A 22075-nucleotide genomic window follows, 5' to 3' on the forward strand; every position below is an offset into this window, starting at 1 on the left:
TTGCACGATTCATTAGTTTTATTATATATTCATGTAAATACCTGATAATTTTTTCTCTCTTAAAGTATATGAGGCAGAAACAAAGCACTGTATTTTGCTCATACTATGTATGCGAGAACATCCATGGTCTGGTTGGTCCTCCAAAGGGCTGGACAGATTGGGAGGAGGAAGTAAGTAAAAAACTTGTTAATATTTGAACTCGTATTTTAATTAGTCGAAATTAATTATCCCCTTTTTCCATAGGTCGAGGAGATGCGCGATAAACTCATACCGGAGGAAAAGATTACGGCGATCCAAGAACAATTGTCCGGATTTATTATTGAGCAAGTCCTCGATCCAAAAGGCGAATTCTACTATGATAGACTATCTAATATTGACAATAGCAGCAAATATGATAATATACGCGTATATATGTAATTAAGAATGAATATACCTATGTAAATATATATGTGTGTGTATGTATTAAATTTCTATTTATGAGTATGTATGTATTATATATATAAGCACTCCAATAATATATATATGTGTGTGTGTATATATATATATATATATATATATATATATATATATATATATATATATAATATTGGTCCTAGACATTTTCATATGTAAAGGAATTCACATGTATAGATATGTGTATACATATATATATATAAGTAAATTAATTTATATATGAAAACTATCTAGGACAAATATTATATAAGTAACTATATATATGTATGTATATATTAGTGGAGATCATACACACTGAATTCCAATACATAAGTTTAATTGAAATGCAAAAGTATAATTAAAATAGAAAAAGAATTGAGAAAAGGAAAACAGGAAAAAAAAGGGGACCTTTTGTCCCGGTTGCCAGACCCGGGACAAAAGGGCACCCCTTTTTGTTCCGGACTGACGTTTCCGGTTGGGAAACCAGGACAACAGGAGTTTTCCAATCGGGACAAATCAACAGTTTTTGTAGTAGCGGTGGTACCTCTCGGCCTGCTAATCAAGCAAAGCGGCCGTTTTTCTTTACAAAAATAAAAGCTAAAATACACCCTAACCAAGAGCTCTAATCATAGGCGCAAAGTGTCCGTTTTTCTTTACAAAAATAAAAGAGAGAAATATGGTGGACCTCACGGCAACACGTGTCTTGCATTCTTGCCGTTTTCCCTGACAAAAATAAAATAAGAAATACACACTTAATCTATATTTAGTTTCAAACCTCTCCAACTTGCCTAAAAGAACTCCAAATTAAATACTTCTATATAGGAACTTTTTCTAAAATCATGCCTTATCATCTCATGGTATTTATTTGGTTATTCATTGCTGTTTATTTTGTTGTTTTGCATGTGTTGTTGTTGGTCCGATTCGCGTAGACGGCGAGACGTTCGTAACTGCGCCAGACGACGAGCTAATACTTGAGAGTATGAACGATCAGCAGCAAGGCAAGCACCTCCTTGATCATTTTTGCTCCTATATGAATTCCTAAGCCAACAAATATATGCATGCGATGATGATTTTATGAGTCCAAATGTCATTTTATGTTGGATAAACACGTCCTACCTTAATGCATTTATCTCCCTTGTTATTTTGTACCCCTTTTATACCTTGTTATCCTAAGTTTATGGGTTATTCGCGTAATTCAGAGTCATATACTTAGTTGGCTTAGTATATGCGCAGTAGTCAATTAGTATCACATGGGTTGGTTTCTTTTAAAGAAAATATACATTTATATGGTTGTTTTTAAAGGATAAAAATTCTATGGTAGACGCGGGTGAATATATGGTCTAGAGGATATGATGGTATGAGGATGAAGAAAAGGAATATGGATGAAAAAATGGATGGAAAAATGGATGATCGATATGACTTGGTACTGTATGCGTTTCCGACGCGTTTTAGGGATTTATCACCCGTGTTAAATTAAAGACCGGTAATTGGCACTATTCTAGCCAAGTATTACAATGCAACCATACGGCTAAATGGGCACTGGCCTTAGCTTATTAAGTCAGTCGGCTTGAGAGGATGCTACCGGCCGAGTGCTCGAGGAGTTCGTCGGTGTCGGGGTAGCTAACCCGGTCAGATGTACGGAGCCGTGATACTCCTACAGTCTGTCGTGTAGAATATTCTTGAGTCCAGTTGATGTAACGGCTTTATCATGTTAGTTTGCCGACACATCTAAGGAATTGTGTATATGCGCGCTAGCTACGCGCTGGCATCAAAGCGAAACATGTCGTATGGGAAAAGTGTACAACCTCTGCAGAGTGTAAAACTATTCGAATAGCCGTGCTCACGGTCATGAGCGCTTGAGCTAATCGCCGGTTTTAGAATTTTTGGTTTGAAAGTTGGTATGGGAATTGTTTGGTAACACTTGCACCGGTTCAAAAGTTGTTGGACCGATATAGATGGTCAAAGGACCGCGAAATATGAAATGATTGGTTTTGTCGGTCTATTTTATATAAAACAAAATATTTACAAAAATTATGTGTATAAAGATATACTCAAATATAATGCAGTCTAGTGCTAGTGAACCGATCAGACTTCCTTGATTAACCATGCATGTATTATAAGATTTTTGATATACACCTGAAGTCTTGCGAGTACAAAATTGTACTCACCCTTGTTGCTGAAATTTTAAAATCCAGAGTTCGAAGAAGAGCCGCCTCAGTTCAGTTCCATGCCGAGAGATGCGGGTTTTCGACGTTGGTTGTTTCTAGGACTAACTCACAGTCAGTTGCATATGGAAATGGTAAGGCACACTACTGTAGAATGGAAATCCTATATTTCTATGGGTCAGTTGGATCCATGCCACTCCAATTTCTTGAAATTGGATCTCATGTTGAAAATCATGCCATTGAGTGGCATGATTTTCAACATGACACCCAATTTCACGGAGTTGTGGTGGCATGAATCGAATTTTCCCTATTTCTATTTGCTTCTGCTGCAAATTATCTATTAGTTCTGATTAAATTTTAATATTACTAACAAGTTTTTAAATGCAGCTGTTGTACCGGTGCTGTTGTGCGTACTTGCGGACTGATCATAGGACAAGTACAGTAAAGCACAACGGTAACCTGGTTATTGTTCACCCGGGGGCCCACAAGTACTATGTCACTTTACGTTACGCTACAATAATCATGTGTCCGTGCAACAATACCTAAAATCTTGCAATCATGATCATCCAAATACAATGCAGGTCTAGTCATTCATTCATTCAGGCACTTGATTGACTGGACTGGAGTCGAGCATTGCCTGGATCCGTCCATCCCGGTCGTAGGCCTCCACGATCTTCTTGGCGTATCCTGGGATGTGCTGCTCAGCCCTCTGTTCTCCCCATGCCCGCCTCACATGCAGGTAATTCCGGATCGTATGGTAGTCCAGAGAGTAGCGTGCGAACTCCAGGCCCTTGGGACCAACCTGCATGCACAAACACCATCCAATCCATCTCATTCATTCAGGCCCTGCTACTGCTGCTAGTCCTAGTCTGCACACCGGCTCACCAGGTTCAGCAAGAAGGCCAGAATGTTGCCCACAAACCTAGGAGCTGGTCTCGAAGGCCCTTTCCCTGCACATTAATTTAATTCATTCCTAATGTAATGTAATGCAACAAACACATTCCTGAATAATTCTTATTATTATTACTGGTTCTACATATTTCAGATCAATGATTGGGGGCGGTAGCATGCACGTTCATACCAAATTTTGCCGCATCGTCGGCTTTCACTGTCTCCATAACAAACGGTTGCCTCGCGCCCTGAAGAAAGCAACACATACTCTTGTCAGTTATAATGTCCTAACAATCCCGCACTACAGTCACTGTTGCATCAAATCGATCTGTAGCAGCGTACGATGCGTACACTGCTCACTGTAGGCGTGCTCTCCAGAAGGCCCTCCACCAGGCTCAGCATCTCCCTCCCACGATCGTTCCTGATGAAAGCCACACTCAGATCGATATATATAATTCACTGAGGATGCATCCCCGCCAACAATACTCGCTGTACCTCACTGTAATGTACTGAGGATGCTGCATCATGGAAACCCCAGCATATTTTGGCACGCCCATATACCCCACCACTAAATCCTGCACAGATTTTCCACAAAACACCATCTTCAAGCTCTAGCTGTGAGCTGCTTCTCCACTCCAGGATAACTAGGAGCAGACTGTTAAGATATATAGCAAGACAATGATACAAAGTACTACAACTAGGCTGCTAGTGCCTAGTGTAGAAGAGAATAATAGATGTATTCCTCCAAACCCTAAAAAACTGGGATATATAGATCCTATACATGGGTCTCTAGATGTGTCTCTATACATGGGCTCACATATACACCAACACCCCCGCTGTAATAGAACGGCCCAGTGGTCCAGTCGGCCGCGCGGTTACTGTAGCGATGCTACTGTAGACCGCGGGGCAGTGCCCTTTAGTCCCAAACTGAGAAACGAGAGGGAGTTGAACCAGCTTAAATAGCCGGTCTCTGGGAAGCTAGTAACTCCGGTTGCAACCTTTTGCGCGAAGCGATGACGAAAGCGCAAGAGAGTTATTTAGCAGGTGTGGTTTACTCAATGTGCAGAATAGATCTTAGCCGTTATCCCGGGCCGGGTCGTTACATTGGTATCAGCCGAGTTTCACGGGTAGGTGTGGGTCACGGGCCCAACATGTACACGGGCGTGTGCGGGTCAGTGCGCGGGCATCTGGAATGCGCCGTTAGCATTGGACGCACGGACGTGTACATGTGTTGATTGGCACTGGGACATACAGTCATGAGCCAAGAGAGGAGATCCTGGTCCTGTGTCCTGTATGGGTAAGCTGGTTCGATGATTCGACGGGGGCGTCGAATCCTAAAGGGTGGGTGATTGTAACAGAACAGCCCAGTGGGCCAATGGGCCGCGCGGTTACTTTAGCGATGCTACTGTAGCACCACGGGACAGTGCCCTTTAGTCCCAAACTGAGAAACGAGAGGGAGTTGAACCAGCTAAAATAAGGCGGTCTCTAGGAAGCTAGTAACTCCGGTTGCAACCTTTTGCGCGAAGCAAGGATGAAAGCGAAAGTGAGTTATTTAGCAGGTGTGGTTTACTCAATGTGCAGAATAGATTTTGGCCGTTATCCCGGGCCGGGTCGTTACACCCGCAGTCTGAACTACCGGCGCAGCGGTGTTCAAAACTGAACAACAAGAAAGCCAACACCAACCCGCAGTCTGAACTACTAGCGCAGCGGTATTCAAGACTGGACAAGAAGAGAGTACAAAGGGCAAATACCCCCCCCCCCGAGTCACAACAAGCCACCTGCTATGTTGAGGCTGGAGCGAAACTCCGAGAAGGTCGAGGAGGATAGTCCTTTGGTGAATATGTCGGCAAACTAGGACGTAGTCGGGACATGGAGCACCCGAACATCGGCGATGGCGACCCTGTCGCGCACGAAGTGCAGGTCGATCTCCACATGCTTCGTCCGCTGATGCTGGACGGGGTTGGTGGAGAGATACATGGCGCTGACGTTGTCGCAGTAGACGAGCGTGCTCTTGGCGAGCGGGCTGTGGAGCTCTGCCAAGAGCTGTCGTAGCCAGGACGCCTCCGCCACGCCGTTAGCGACAGCACGGTACTCCGCCTGGGCACTGGAGCGGGAGACAACCGGCTGCCGCTTGGACGACCAGGAGACCAGGTTGCCGCCCAGGAAGACGGCGTAGCCGGACGTGGAGCGGCGGGTGTCCGGACAGCCAGCCCAATCAGCGTCGGTGTAGACAACCAGCTCAGCAGGGAACGAGCGGTGAAGCACCAGGCCAAGGTCCACAGTGCCACGGACGTAGCGGAGGAGGCGCTTCAGCGCAGCAAGGTGTGACTCCCGATGATCATGCATATGGAGACAGATCTGCTGAACAGCGTAGGTGAGGTCCGGCCTGTTGAAGGTGAGGTACTGCAAAGTTTCGGCCAGACTCCGGTAGGCAGTAGGATCAGCCACCGGATCACCCAGATCAGCAGACAGCTTCGCCTGAGTGTCGACAGGAGTGGAGCAGGGCTTGCAATCGATCATCCCAGCCCGCTCCAGAATATCGAGTGCGTACTGTCGCTGGTGAAGGAGAAGACCAGACGGGCGAGGCTCAATAGTGACGCCCAAGAAGTGGTGGAGCTAACCAAGATCCTTCATAGCAAACTCCTACTGCAAAGAGGAGATGACACTCTGAAGCAACTGCTGACTGGAGGCTGTGAGCACAATGTCATCGACATAGAGCAGCAGATAGGCAGTCTCATCCCCACGGCGATAGATGAAGAGAGACGTGTCAGACTTGATCTCGGTGAATCCCAATGTCAGCAAGAACGTGGCGAACCGAGAATACCAAACCCGAGGAGTCTGCTTCAGACCATAGAGAGACTTGTTGAGCCGGCAGACCATATCCGAACGACTCGAGTCCACAAATCCCGCTGGTTGAGAGCAGTAGACAGTCTCTGACAGAGTGCCGTGAAGAAATGCATTCTTCACATCCAGCTGGTGCACTAGCCAAGATCGAGATTGCGCAAGCGAGAGGACCGTGTGTACCGTAGCAGGCTTCACCACTGGACTGAAGGTCTCAACATAGTCCACACCAGGCCGCTGGGTGAAACCCCGGAGAACCCAGCGAGCCTTGTAGCGCTCCAGTGTGTCGTCAGTCCGACGCTTATGCGTCCAAATCCACTTGCCAGTCACCACATTGCAACCAGACGGACGCGGCACGAGGTCCCACGTCTGGTTGGCAAGAAGAGCCGCGTACTCCTCTTTCATCGCGCGACGCCAGTAAGAATCCGCCAAGGCATCGCGGACAGAGGAGAGTACCGGAGAGACCCGCGGCTCTCCCTCGGTAGCGGAGAGAGTCGCGGCCTGAGACGCCATCCGCCGAGTCACTATGGGATGGATATGCCGAGAATCCCGATTGATGACTGGCGGATGGTACACCGTCGGATCGGCTCGAGAGGGAGCCGGAGGAGGCGGCGGCGGCGATGGCTCCGGTGTAGGCGTCGCAGGAGCCTCCGGAGCCGAAGGCGGCGCCGGTGTCGGCGCCGACCGAAGCCGGTACACCTGTACCGGCAAAGCGTACCGCGGCGGCGCCGATGTCGGCGCTGAGCGACGCCGGTACACCTGCACTGGCTGAGCGTACCGCGCAGGTGTAGGGAGAGGCACCGGGGCTGCGCATGGCACAGCAGGAGACACCGGGTCCGCGGGCAGGGATCACCGGAAGCGGTGCCAGTGTACCGGGAAAACCTGCAGGGAAAGGACAGACAGGTAACGGTAGCTGAACCACCGGGTCAGTCGAAAATAGTGAATCCAACTCAGGGTCAGGAGAAGATGTGGATGAGGTGGAGTAGGGGAAATCCGACTCGTCAAAGACGACGTGTCGGGAGATCAGAACGCGGCGAGAGGTGAGGTCAAAGCATGGGTACCCCTTGTTGTCAGGGGAGTACCTAAGGAACACACAACGAGTCGAGCGGGGCGCCAACTTGTGAGAAGCGGTGGCGGAGGTGTTAGGGTAACACGCACACCCGAAGACCCGAAGGTGGTCATAGCGAGGAGGGTACCGAAAAGAGCGTGGTGTGGAGTGGGAGCAGGAGAAGCAGTGGATGGAAGACGGTTAAGCAAGTAGGTGGCGGTGTGGAGGCTCTCAGCCCAGAAGCGCGGGGGCAGAGAGGCCTGTATCAGAAGGGTGCGCACGACATCGTTCGTCGTGCGAATCATCCGCTCAGCCTTGCCGTTCTGTGGAGAGGTATACGGACAAGACATACGCAACTGAACACCCCGAGAGAGGAAGAAGGAACGGGAGGTGAAGTTATCGAACTCACACCCGTTGTCGCATTGGACGGCCTTAACGGTGAGGCCGAACTGAGTGGACACCCAGGCAAAGAAGTGGAGGAGGGTGGGGAAGGTCTCAGACTTGGCGCGTAAAGGGAAAGTCCAAAAGTAATGAGAGAAATCATCCACCACGACCAGATAATATTTATAGCCAGACATGCTGAGTACATGAGATGTCCACGGGTAACAGTGAATAAGATCAAAAGCATGCGCAGCATGCAAAGAAGAAGAAGAAAAAAAAGAAAGTCTAACATGACGTCCTAACTGGCACGCATGACAGAGGTGCTCAGCAGAAGCCCTAGTACATGGAACATCGGTACTACGACTGAGTTGAGCCAAAACATCACGGCCAGGGTGTCCAAGCCGGCGGTGACAGGTGGTGGAAGAAGGCGTCACGGCAAAAGCAGCAGACGAAGAAGAAGAAGCCGAAGGCGGAGTAGCGGAAGCAGGAAACCGAAGAGTGTAATGGGGCTCCGAACTGTCACATCGGAGGAGCGGAAGCTGGGAAGCCGAATCCTTCACAGTAAAACCAGAAGAGTCAAATTCGATAGAATAGGAGTTGTCAACAGTAAACTGGCGAATGGAAAGAAGGTTGTGAACCATCTGAGGAGCAACAAGAACATTAGGAAGACGAGGAGCAGAACCACGGCGGTGATAGAAAGGCAAGACCCATCACCAACCATGATGGAAGAAGGATAAGAGGGGTGTGGGGGTCGGACGGAAGAGAGGATACCGGCATCTGGGGTGGTGTGGAAGGAAGCACTCGAGTCGGCGATCCACTCGGTGCTGACCGGCGGCGTCAGCCCCATGGTGCCGAAGGACTGCGAAAGAGCGGCCTAGTCCCACCCCCAGGCCAGGTCGGCTGCTGGCTGGGTTGAGTGGACGGGGTCCAGGACGGCGTGAAGAGGGGTGCAGCACCGGTAAACATGGCCGCTGGCTGGAGCTGAGGACGAGGACCCCTGCCCGGACTCTGGAACGGACACATCGAGATGCGCCCTGACCATGGGTTGCAGAAGGATGGCCAGGGCGCACCTCCAGGGGCAGGGGCAGGAGCGGGAGTCGGCGCGCCCCGACGGCCCCCACCGACACCTGAACCACTAGAAGCAGGGCCACCAGTGCCACCACCACCCCCCCCCCCCCGCCGACGACGTCCACGCCCCCCACCTCCGGTCTGCCTCGCGGGAGCAGCACCAAGGTGGGAGGTGGCAGGAGCGGCGGAGGAAGCCGGTGGAGCAGCGACGAGCGCGGTGGGGGTGGGCGAAGACGATCCGGGCGCGAGACCCCTGGTGATCTCCTCGAGGGCGAGGTCGTCCCGGACCTGCAGGAAGGAGGGGAACGGCCTCTGGCGGGCGATCCAACTCTTCATGTGGTCATAGGTGCTGCTCAGACCCCGCAGGACATTGAGCACCAAGACCCAATCGGACACCGGACACCCGAGGTCGTGAAGAGCATCGGCCATGCCCTTCGTCCTCCGGCAGAACTCACCGACGGAGAGGTCCCTCTGCTCGAAGGTGTGGAAGGTGGAGTCGAGTTGGAGAGCGCGGAACTCGGCGTTGCCGAGGAACTGCCCCTCGAGCGCCACCCAGGTCTGGCGCGCAGTGCCGCCGTGGGTCCTGACGAGGTCCTGAAGATCTAGGGAGATGGTCCCAATGATCCAGGACAGGGCGACGCTGTCGAGGAGCAGCCATACCACGTCCCGCGTCTCGATCGGCGAGTCGACGAGGACGTGGTCGTCGAGGGCGTAGCAGCGGAGGGTGAGGAGGACCTGGTCCCGCCAGCATCCGTAGGAGGAGGACGTGGGGTCGAGGAGGACGGTGACCAGGGCCCTGATGTTCTGGACGCCGGCGGCCTGGAGGTGGAACTGGGCGACCATGGGGTCGGTCGGGTCGTACCGGGGTCCAGATACAGCGGGCGGAGCCTGGTGGAAGGAGGAGACGCCGTGCTCGGGAACGACGGGCTGGCCGGAGGAGACGCGGAGGAAGTGCTCCGCCTCGACGACCCGGAGAGCGAGGGCATCGGCCGTGGCGCGCTCATGCTCCCAGGTGAGGGCAGCCACGCGGACCCGTGCCCCCTGCACCTGCAGCCCCGGCGCCCGCGCCAGCTGCGGCGGCGGCGGCAACTGCAGGGGTCGGCAGGGAGGCGACCAGGGCAGGGGCAGTGGCGGGTCGGGCCCAGGCGGCGGCGGGCTGCAGGGATCCCGCGCCGCCCGCACCCCCTGCTCCCGCAGTCCCGGCACCCGCGCCAGCTGCAGCGGCGGCGGCGTGCAGGGCGGCGGCGGGCCTGATCTGGGGCCAAGCCGTGGCGGCGGCCCAGGCAGAGGCGGCGCTCGGCGCAGGGGGGGAGGAGGAGGGAAGGGGAGGGAAGGAGGAGGAGGAGGAGGAGGGGGGCGGCGCCGGCGGCCGGCGGCCAGCCATGGTGCCGGCGGCGGCTGCTGCGGCTGGGGAGAAGAGAGAGGAGAGAGAGAACCCTAGGCTAATGATACCATGTAGGAAAGAATAATGGATGTATTCCTCCAAATCCTAGAAGGGCCCTGGGAGGGTGGGATATATAGATTCTATACATGGGTCTCTAGATAGGCCTCTATACATGGGCTCACATATACACCAACACCTAGGATAAGAAACTATGTGATTCTTTTCTGTGTCCATCCAAACCAACAGCAACAAGAGACCTATTCAAATTCAAAATGGTGGAAACCTTACCGCCAAGCCATTTGTGTAGTCAAAGCAGCTGCAGATGGTATAAGCAAAGCATTAGCTCAATTGTGAACGGGCAATTAAAGTTGCGGGGAAAAAATAGCAACCCATTTGTAGAGAGAATACCTGTAGCATGATGGTGCAATAACATCAACCAGGTCGTTTGCTGGTAGGCAAAAATAGGGAACCTGCATCGAATTAGGCCATATATAAATTAAAAGATTCCATTATGTTCCATTGTGGAAAACCCCAAAGAAAGCGTCAACATAATAGGCCAACAAATATTTACCTCTTCAATATGTCCATCTAAATGCTTTAAGTGAACCTGTAAAAGTTCTCGGTTATACAATGTCATCACGCATCAAAAGTTTCTAAGCAAAAGCATAATAACACCTTAAAATGCTTCCTGAGCTGTTGATTTGGGAAAGTAAATGGTTCTCCTATCCCATTGATTTGCCATGCATGAAACTCTCAAAACGGGAAAAAATCTATGCAGCTAATTCATTCAATGTCCGACCTTGTAGTCCTGCATAAATTCATAATGAAGAACAGTTTCTGGCTCACTGCTTGCCGCCTTCAAGAATTTATCGAGTCCTTCACGTGTACCATTGTCAACTGAGAAAAATTACAGTATGTCAGAGCTACAATATATCTTCCATGTATGATAAGAAATGTGAAGATTGACTGGTTTGAGAAAAGCATTGGAAATTACCACAGTTTGTGCCAAGCACATAAAGCTTTTCCAGACCAAGGTACTTTTCTACAGATCTCAAGGCTGCGATCCAAATAATAACTTTGACAACAATGACATATGATAAACCATCACATATAGAAATAGCAAAATGGCTAGTTAAAGGAAAACACCTTGCACTTGACAACCGACACCACAGAAAAGAAGACGCTTTACACCAGCTGCCTGCCAAAGGAAATCACTGAACTCTCTGGGTTGATCTAAACTGGTTACTATTATGCTGATACAGTAAGATGCATCTGGTTATGGCACAGAGTAATGACTGGAATGAATTTGGGAACCCACTGGAATATGTAGTCAAATGGGCATTCCAGGTAGGAAAGGCTAATAGAATTACCCTTGCCGAAACAACCAAATCAAATATAATTTAAATACTTCTAACTCCCTAGAATTGGGAGATGGGAACAAGTATCTGGAGTTCTGGACCAAGTAACCCAAAATTAATGTCGGAACAGCCAATGGTTCTGCCACCATGATCCATTATTACTTCTGTTGGTTTAAGAAGGGGAAGGAGGCAAGGTGCCACAGCTTGTGTAAAGAAGGGGGGGGGAGGAGAAAAGTAGAATTTTAGAAGGAATGATTTACCTCTACTAAGGCAAGCATATTGAGATTTGGCGATAATGTTGGCTTCACGCCTTTGGCTGCAATAACTTCATCTGGTGTCCTACAAGAGCATGGCTACCGAAATTAAACGCTTCCATTATTCTAGCAAAGTAGCAAGCAAGGGACATGTTGATTAATTAGCATGAATAATTGATAGATGAACTGATAATAATAGTTTTCGCTCAAGCTAGTTGCAGAAAGTGTGGAAGTTCAAATGTATATGCCGTTGAGTGCTTAGCTTATACACAAGCCATATAGATAATTTCTGAAATCCATCGGTTTCACAATACCTGGCCAAAACAGGCCTTGGAGCAAGCCTGTCGTTAGGATCACTGCAGAGGGTAACAAAAACCAATGTTTAAACCCACGTGGTTATGCTTGTGCATTGCAGAGAGAAAGAAGGATGTGGCATTTGATTCTTGTTTGGGTGCCTTTGTACACAAACCACAGCATCGACCATATTTGCTTTCAGCATCTCAACAGCGATTGTTGTCACAATTCCTGTCCACTGAGCGCCTGCATGTAAGGCGCAGATATATATTACATGCGATGCTGGTGCGTGTAGTTTTGGTTTCTTAAGGTGGCCATGTGGTACACTGTATATGTTTCTTTTTTTCCCCTTCCTTGCAGAGGTGCAGGTTGGGGACAGGTAATGCTGGGTAAAGGAGGAGGAGGAGGAGAAGAATCCACAAGAGGTGCGTACGGTAAGATAGTACCTTGAATTGGTTCGGTCTTCCTGGCATACAAGAGTTGATCATGGACTCCAAAGTACATTTCATCCATGCTTTCCTTCCTGCCTCTCCCGTGGACTAGTGGCTCAAGATCCTACATATGTATATAATGTTGGCATTTGTAAATTTGCGTCAATACAATTGGTGTAGAATAAACGTTACTACTTGGTTGCAGGCGAGGCGACGGACGGATTCATCAAAGGATTAGCAGAGCTAGGTAGGTGATGCGAAGATGGAGGAAGAGACGACCTCGACACGGGACATGCCGTCGCCCAGGAAGGCGCAGGCGGTCTTGACATGCGCAACGTAGTATGTGTCGCAGAGGCCACAGCGGCTAAGATGGGGAATAATTACAAACAGAGATGAGCATCGCATCGCACACAGCACAAGATTGAGCTGCAGGCCGAGCAATCTAATGCATACCTGCAGTGGTCCTTGGCAGGGTAGACGGCGCCAGGAGGGATGGGCTTGGATTTCTGCCGCCAATCCTCCCGGAGAGCCTTGGCCTGGAGCTTTTCATTTCTCTTGGAGGAGGAGGAGGAGGAGGAGGCGAAGGAGAAGGAGAAGCGGCGGGGTCCGGGATCAGAGGGAGCCGCCGAGGAGGCGAACAAGAAAAGGGATAGGCAGGTGGTGGAGGCCATGGAACTCGCTCGCAACCACCGACGACGATGATGATAAGAGACGGAGGAGAGGGATCGAGTGGAGGGAGATGGGAGAGCAAGCGGGCAGAAATTTTTTTTATTTTTATTTTTTTTGATTTATCAAAAATATATGTCTTGTTTTTTTTAAAAAAAATGTCACCCAGCCGCCGGTTCATCCGGTGGAAGGTTGTTACCGCCGGATGAACCGGCGGTAGGATGGGCCCGCGCTGGGCCGTGGTGGGCCGAGCCTTACTGCCGGTTCAACCGGCGGTAAGTGGAACCTACCGCCGGATCATCCGGCGGTAAGCACCTACGGCCGGTTGAACCGGCGGTAAGGTCCGTCCCTTAAAACCACGCGCGCCCCGCTCCCCCAGCGCCGCCGCCCGCGCCCTCCGCCCGCCCGCTCCGCCCGCCACGCCCCCCGCCCGCGCCGCCGCCCGCCCGCCCCCCGCGCGGCTCCCGCACGCGCGCCGGCGCTCGCAGCGCTCCGCCCGCGACGCCGCCGCCCACTCCAGGTACAATTTTAATTTTATTAATAATAGTTTTTAGATTAGAATTAGTAATATTAGTGTTTTTGAATATAGTTTTATGTGTAGAAATAGTTTTTAGCGTGTAATTATTTGAGTATAGTTTGATGTGTAGAAATTATTTTTTTATATGTAGAAATATTAGTTTATATGTAGGAATTATTACGATATAAAATCGTAGAACATGTAATTAAAAATATTAGTTTACATACGAATACAATTGAAAATATTAATGAATTCAAACAGACATATTTGTCGCATAAAAAATAATATTAATTAATATTATATTACAGAAAAATAGAAATTGTTGTCAGTACTAAAAATTGTAAAGAAATAATTAAGATATATGCAAGAATAGCAGAATTATTTTTTAGCGTTGATTAAATTATAAGGATGAGTAATTATTGTCGTAAATATTGACAGGCATGTCAGATGATTTGTATTTTCAAGTGTTCTATGGGTCTAGAGAAGTTAGATATGGTCCTGAAGGGGTAGATTTGTCAGAGTTTAGCTCGATCACAAAAAAAATACCCCGAGCTAGAGAGAGGACTTGGATTTCAATATCCAATTAGCTATTTAAAGCTTTCGGCTTTAGTCGAGATGAACATGAGATCTCTGTCATGGCAGTGGTTAGTCGAAGGGAACCAGTATTTTGGGAGCTATTGCCGCTTGAAGGGACGCAAAACTGGAGGAACTATGTCAATATAAGTAGTAGCCGAGGCTTACCGCTTGTGTTGTTTGTTCAAGCATTCGAGAAGATTAGTTTTAGAACTCAAGCGGGCGGGGATCATGAAGGCCAGGGAGATATAGTTTCCGAAGAAACTGAGACGATGCATGAATCTCATGAAGAAGATGGTGAACTTGAGATTTTAGAAGATGATACACATGCTGCACACGAACCTCGTCAAGCAACTGGTCAGGCTGATGAAGGGGAAAACATTCCAGAGATAGTTGAAGAGTTTCAGAGGGAGAGTGAAGAACAGCACAATGCAATGAATGATGACTCCTCGGATGATGATGATGATGACGACGAAGATTATCATGTCCCACACAATTGGTCCGGTTATGAATTTTCAAAATTAAGTGTAAATGAAGGTGAAGCGGTGTGTTGGGAGTACAGGCAAAATGAGGTATGCATCGGTTCGATGTATGCTAACAGTGACAACATGAAGGAAGCTATAAAATGTTGGTCGACTCTCTCTTTGCAAAGACAGTTCAAAGTTCTCAAGAGCAGTCCGAGAACATATGACGTGCGTTGTGTGAGAAGCGAATGTCCTTTCAGGGTGTATGCTTCTATGGGCAAGTGGCAGGATTTCTGGGAGGTTAAAAAAATTGTGGAGCACACATGCCTGCTTGAGCAATTAGAACCACAGCACCGCAACCTCAGTGCAGGTTTCATAGCTAACTACATGTACCCTTTGATCGTGGACAATCCTAGTTATGAACCTAAGTCAATCATTTGTGCTGTTGAGGAGGAGTTTAAATATAAAATTAGCTACAACAAAGCTTACAGAGCGAAACAGAAAGCGCTGCAGATGAGGTGGGGGACGTATGAAGCTTCGTATCACAATATATCGGCATTGCTGCACACTATATGTCTTAGAAATCCTGGTAGCTACTACGACTTGAAAACGTATCCATGTGCCCAGAAGCCTGGAAAGCAGGTACTCCAACGGTCGTTCTTGGCCTTGGGCGCTTGCATTGAGGCGTTTCCGCACTGCCGGCCAGTCATTTGTATAGATGGGACATTTTTGGCAGGAAGGTATAAAGGCACAATCCTCACAGCTGTTGCAGCTGATGGTAACAGACAATTGTTGCCTTTGGCAATTGCCTTTGTGGAGAAAGAATCAGGGGATACTTGGTATTGGTTTTTGCAGAGGGTGAAGCAGATGATTGTTAAAGATGTAGAGAACGTGTGTTTGATTCATGATCGGCACAAGGGTATATTACAAGCAATTGATGACATACAGAATGGTTCTACTGAGCGTAGTAGGACTGCACTTTGGCCGGACCTAAAGAGTAGGTGGTGCATGAGGCATATGGGGGCAAACTTTCATACCCAGTTCAAGAACAAAATCCTTATGAAGCTATTCAAGCGGTTATGCAGCCAGAATCAGGAAAGGAAATTCAACTTCCTATGGAAAAAATTGGATGAGCTAACAAAAAAGCAAACGGCGGAGCTAGCGAAGAGATCTGTCAATACAGAGGACGACGACCAGGTCTCGCTTGAAGATGTGGGCTTGGACGGTCCGAATGTCAGGCGCAAAAGGAGAAAGGCAATTAAGACATTCTCTGAGTGGATTGAGCACGAACCAAAAGAGAAATGGGCTTTACTGTTTGATGAAGGAGGTGCTAGGTACGGTTTAATGACTACGAACCTAGCCGAGGTATACAATTGGGTGCTGCGTGGTGTAAGATCATTGCCACTTGTTGGGATCGTGGAGTTCTTCTTGTATCGCACTTGCGAGTACTTCAGGGACCATTACGCTGTGGCACAGAAAGATATGCTCGATAATCGCAAAGTTTACGGATACAAGGTTACGGAGCATATGGAGGAAGCTTTCAAAAAGGCCCGTTTACATCGGGTGACTACAGTTGGCTCTATGGAACGTCGGTACGAGGTGATGTGTAGGGACAAAGGCCGAATGGGGGCCGGCGTGAGAAGCATGTGCAGGAGTGTGTTCTCCGTCCTGATGCTTGTATTTGCTCATGTCATAAGCCAAAGCTGTTGCACCTGCCGTGCACACATGTCATTGCTGCCTGTTTTGAAGCTGGTGGACTACAGGCTCGTATGTATGTCTCAAATTACTTCATGAAGGAAACTATTTGGATGACTTGGAGGCACGAGATATATGGGTTTCGCATCTTTGGAGACTTCATAACTGATCCTGGACACAATGCAACTTACATTCCAGATCCAGATCCAGAAATGTTTCAAGGGGTGGGCCGACGCAAGAAGAAACGCATTAGAAATAACATGGATCGCTCAGAGGCTGGTCGAGATGTCCACCTCTGCTCGAAGTGCCATGAGACGGGTCATACGTACAAGTATTGTACGGCATTGAGTTATGGTGGCCGCACAGATGGAGCGGGCCCATCTGAAGCAGCTCCAAATCCGGCACCGCAGGCAACGGGTCGTCGTGGCCGCCGTCCTAACAACGATGGCCTTATTTGATCGAGTACGATTGTCATTTGTGTCATTCGCTATTCAATCATGTTCGATGTTAAATTATGTAATATTAAGAACTAATATGTCGTAAACTGATTTCGTCTTGGCGTACGAATATTTGTTGTAATATGTGCCCCAAATATATGTTCAACTTTATTGCTGTAATTGGAATTTGAAGTTATATAATATGTAATTTGTTATGCATCATTTATAAGTTTATTACGTTATGTTTTATTTAGTATTTTATTAAAAATTTGTTGTATTACTTTATTTATTAATTTGTACTTCTTATTCGTGTAGCGCCCGGCTCGTCGCTGTTTCCGTCGATGGATCCCTACGGCCCTGGATCTTTGTCTCTTCGTCGTCCAATACACGATTTAGGTACGTCTAAGACCAGTTGTTAATAGGCGGTAACAAGTGCATTTTTAATTGAATATTGATGGATTGAAGTTTGTGAATCAGAGTACCGGCAAGTGGGAGGGACAGACGACGATGAGGAGATTCAGGAGGTAGACGACCTCTCGCAGATGGAGTGGGTGAACACGTTCTTCTCTTCTGCACCGACGCAGGAGGTCGTCGGCACTTCACAGCTGGGGGGTGCCCCACTCGCGACGCAGGACTACAGTCAGGTGGAACAGACGCCTGTTCCTGAGCAGGGTCGTCGGTCCACTCGCCAGACCATCCCGCCGGAGCCACTGACGTACTCACAGCACCACACTAGGGCGGGCCAGGCTGCAGAGCGACGTGGCAGGAGGAGAGGGGGCAAGCGCGGACGCATCTAGTTTACAGGTTGTAGCTTGTTAATTAATTTATTCCGACATACTATCTTATGTATGCATGTGCAGACTATGATTCGATGTGTCCATTGCGTACCATTATGATGAGTAGGCCGGTGCAATGATTCGGGCGATGGTATATGTCCGTGGAGTGAAATTATAACGATTAGGCCGGTGCCGTGCAGTGTTTCGGGCGATTGGAAATGTCGGGGCAGTGCAATAATCACGAGTGAGCGCTGTGGAACGTGAAAGTGCTGAAGTCATGAGCAGTGAGACGTCATGTCATTGTTTAAAGTGGGAGCAGTGAGCGGTGTTGAGCGTGCGAGGGTACAAATCAAGAGCAACGAGAGGTCGTGTCCGTGTTTAAAGTGGTACGAGTGAGCGCTGTGGAGCATGCGAATACAGTAGGCTTTTCATGTGCATTTACACTCCACACTCCGGGTATCACACCTTTTTGCGCCTATAAATACTCACAAGGTTGTGAGCTCGCAGCAGCACTCAAACACCAAAGCTCATTGTATACCCGATGTCTGGAGGTGGGTCTAGCGGGAAGAATTACTACGGTTTTGGCAAAGGAAAAGGAGGAAGAAAGGGAGACCCCATAATATGGGAGGGGCCTCTTGGACCCGATTCCTTTCCAGAACCAGTGTTTGAGTTTCCGCCACAACAGAAGAGTGAATTTACCAATGAAACTCCTCTTCGACAATACGATAACCGTAGAGAAACGTGGCCAAAATGCAGACATGGTGAGGACTGCTTAGTGCAGATGTGCACCGACGGGATGGATGGCGGTCGACGTTTCTTCAAATGCCTTCACGCATGGGTAATGCTCGGTTGTTTTATTTCTTTATTCATTGAGACATCTTACATGAAATTTGTTTTGCAGTCTTCAGATGCTCCAAAAAACTGTGGGTTTACCAGGTGGGTCGATCCTGCACCAATTGATTCTGTTCAGGAGTTCATCGAGTACCTCCAGATTAAGATATTTGATCTGGAGTGCAAGGTGAACCATTACGAGGAAGTAAGCGAGGGTAACAAAGACGGCGAAGATGATGATAACAGCAGTGCTGCCGCTTCACAAGATGAACCATGCACTAATCCTTACTGCAACTGGCCTTGTCACAAGAACAAGGGCCCTGGCCCTCCGGCACCACCGCCTGCGCAACCTGCAATGGGTGGATACTGCGGAGAAGGTTCAACGCAGTTTGCTACGTGGGGGTACGGCTATTAGGACTACCTAGTCCAAGTGACATGTTGCATCGTTGTATTTGTTGTGTTTTTAAAATTACCTAAGGCATGTTAGCTTAGATCAAAATCTGTTTACCGTAGTTGCAACGGGTTCTGCCATGCCACTGCATTTCTGCTGTGTGTTTCATTAACGTTGTATTATGATGTAATTCCTATGGTTAACATTGTGACGATTACGACGGTACCGTGTAGTGTTCCGGGCGATGGGATGTGTCAGGGCAGTGCAATAAACACGAGTAGGTCGATGCAGTGACAGTACGACGAGTTTAAAGTGGGCGATGCGATGAATAGGTCGATGCAATAATCCGTGTTTAAAGTGGTAGCAGTGAACGCTGTGGAGCGTGCGAGTTCTGATGGTACGAGCAGTGAGAGGTCCTGTTGTTGTTTTTAGTGGAATGAGTGCGCACTGTGGAGCGTGCGAGTGCAGAACCGTGGACGACTATGGAGCAGTGAGAGATAATATCTGTGTTCAAAGTGCTTGGACATGTAAGCAGCCCTGCGTCTATAAAAGAGCACCTTGTGGTTCCTGATAGCACAGACTTGCAATTCAGTTCCCACTTTTTTTAATTAGCCCAACCAAACAGCTATGAGCTCCTCATTCTCCCGGGCAGCTTTCCGTCGGGAAATGGAGACTAATTTAGGACCCTCTCCTAACGATCCCAATAGATGTATTACAGATTGCAAGGTATGACCGAAAGGTGTAGAGCCACCAGATTGCTATTGCCAAATGCGTTGTGTTCCGAACATATCTCGTGATTACGAGACTTTTGGCCAGAGATATTGGTGTTACAAGAATATCGAGGAAGTCCAAAAAAGAGGTGCAACATCACAGGTATAGATTAATTTGTAAATATGCTTTTATTATTTTTATTAATTTTGAATCGTTTCTTGTTTGCAAAAGTACGCTGGTGAAGACACGCATACTCATTGGTGTCATTTCCATGAGTGGATTGACACGTGGATCACCCATCGTGATCAGCGATATATGGAGTGGTTAAAGAAGGTGAATGAAGATTTACGCAAAGGCGAGCATGCAAAACCAGACATCGCGGGACGTGATAAGGGTCCTGCCCGTGAATGATTGATGTTGTACTGCTACGTCTGAATAAATAATGTAACGTTTGTTCGAATTACCTAAGGCATGTTAGGTTTAGTATTGGACCTCGTTACCGTAGTTTGCAACAGGTCCTGACATGCCATGTCATGTGTTCTGTGCGTTGAATTGTGTGGACCACTATTTAATTTGTGTTCAATGTTTGAACGGTGATTGTTTTTATTGTTTTTATTGTCTGTACTGGCCGATATATGCCAACGGAGTTGTTATCGCGTCGGTCTGAAAAGTTTATTTGTAGGCCAATGCTTTTGAATAATTTAGTTGTAGCTAGTACAAATTACACAATGCCGATTAATTTGAGATTGAAATTACAATAACAATTGCACTGGCATGTACATGGAACACGGTAACGTCGTGTTCCATCTAGACCTAACATACCTTAGGGAATATGAAATTCGAACATTACATGATAGTCATCTACTGAGTGCACCGAGGATACTTCCCCTTCCTAATAGCCTCGGGTCCCGCCTCCTTCGCACGGCGGGCCCTCTCTCGCTTCCTCTCCCTATCAGCTTCACGCTCCTCCGCCTGCCGACGTTCAACTTCTGCGAACATCTTTTCGATCTCTTCTTTATCTTTCTTGCGCTTCTCCTCCATTTTTTCCTCTTGCAGCATTCGCTGCCACCTTTCCGCAGCCCACCTTGCTTGGCGCTCAATGTGTTCCTTAGCTTCGGTCGATTGCTCCGTGTCCAGCCACCGTATGAAATCACAAAGAGGTGGTGGACTATATTTCGAAGCCGAGTTAGAATTAACATACTGAACTCCGAAGGCACAAACTAGATAGTGCGAGGTGATACCTTCGCTTTGTCCTTGCCGTAGCGTTTTGGCGGATCGAACTCGTAGTTCTCACACATGAAGAACCTCCTGCCGAAGTCATCGCCCAAAACTTTGGACTCCATCAGCTTGCACAACGAACCACAGAAGCACATTGGAACCTGCACTCCTTCAGGCACAGATTTTCTAATTTTGTTCCACGAAATGTAGGTAGAACCAGAGGAAGACATGGTGGCCGTGCGTGGATGGCTAAAGACTCCGTATGAGATGGCTACTGACTTCATATGAGATGAGGCGATGTTTTATTTATAGATGGAGCTATTTGGTCTATAAGCATGGTTCACGCATGTCTATCGCCGTTTGAAACGGCGGTAAATACTCCCATATTTTTAATTATAGTGGGGGTGCAGAAGAATCTAATGCAAGGTGACAAGACATCGAAATAGTAATTGAAACTCATGAATATCTCATGAAAATATATTTTCACAGATTATTAGAGTTAAATCTAATTTGTATAAATTTTTAAAAAATATTTCCCTAACCTCTGCTATCTCTATTATTTTCTGAAATATCTATAAATGTAAAGATAATAATTACAGTTCACATAGTCTTTAAAATAATTATACAAATATTTATATCAGTGAAAACTTATAAAACAATTAAAAATAAAAAAAAATATGAGACACCTACCGCCGTTTCAAACGGCGGTAGGGCGCTGCCAGCTACAGCCGGCTGTAGTAGCCGGCTATAGCCGGGCTACAGCGCGGCGGTAGCTCCTTACCGCCAATTGATCCGGCGGCAGGGTGACATTTTTGAAAAAAAAATTATACCCACATATATTTTTGATAAATCGACGAAAAAAATATAAAAATATAAAAACTCAGCGGGCAGCGGCGGAGACTGACGGAGCCATGGAATTCGCTCGCAGGCCTTATGTGGGCTTGCATTGGTGGGCCTGTGCCTCCTCCCTCTTACTATTTCATCACGGTCACGGGGAAACAAAATGGACAAGACTGAAGAAGAACCTATCAACCAAAAAAAGACTGAAGTTCCTTTAAAAAAAAAGACTGAAGAACGAAAGCATTGCCCTGATTACAGAAAACATGCTATACGAGACTGTCAAGAAAACAGAGAAGGCAGAGACACCACGAGTACCAACTGCAAACAATCTCCCACTTCCACCTCCCCCCATCACTTCCATTTCATATATCCAGGCCAATCAAAAACAATGCCATCCAAAAACTCAGTA

At 47.9% G+C, this 22075-nt stretch overlaps 1 protein-coding gene across 1 annotated transcript; it reads right to left on the reverse strand.

Annotated features, from left to right (window-relative positions):
* Positions 1–3039: 3039 nt before the first annotated feature.
* LOC120713145 (7-hydroxymethyl chlorophyll a reductase, chloroplastic) lies at positions 3040–13282 on the reverse strand. Its single transcript, XM_039999150.1, has 17 exons — positions 13001–13282; positions 12827–12911; positions 12563–12671; positions 12278–12362; positions 12137–12178; positions 11829–11907; positions 11357–11408; positions 11205–11267; positions 11010–11107; positions 10782–10817; positions 10619–10680; positions 10499–10526; positions 3984–4063; positions 3840–3909; positions 3679–3736; positions 3483–3547; positions 3040–3399 (listed from the first exon to the last, which is right to left on the reverse strand). Exons 1-17 carry the CDS (start codon positions 13216–13218, stop codon positions 3193–3195), a joined length of 1437 nt encoding a protein of 478 aa, XP_039855084.1. The 5' UTR covers positions 13219–13282; the 3' UTR covers positions 3040–3192.
* Between the last annotated feature and the right edge of the window lie 8793 nt (positions 13283–22075).

The sequence above is a fragment of the Panicum virgatum genome, chromosome 6K, assembly GCF_016808335.1.
Source record: "Panicum virgatum strain AP13 chromosome 6K, P.virgatum_v5, whole genome shotgun sequence".
NCBI classification, from domain to species: Eukaryota; Viridiplantae; Streptophyta; class Magnoliopsida; order Poales; family Poaceae; genus Panicum; species Panicum virgatum.

What these genes read in the sequence shown, in the direction of transcription:
- LOC120713145 (XM_039999150.1), bottom strand. Translation starts at nt 13,218, where the DNA reads ATGGCCTCCACCACCTGCCTATCCCTTTTCTTGTTCGCCTCCTCGGCG. An exon ending in TGTGCTTGGCACAAACTGTG is followed by an intron (nt 11,108 to 11,204) that starts GTAATTTCCAAT and finishes AATTTTTCTCAG; the next exon opens with TTGACAATGGTACACGTGAA. An exon ending in AATTTATGCAGGACTACAAG is followed by an intron (nt 10,818 to 11,009) that starts GTCGGACATTGA and finishes GAACTTTTACAG; the next exon opens with GTTCACTTAAAGCATTTAGA.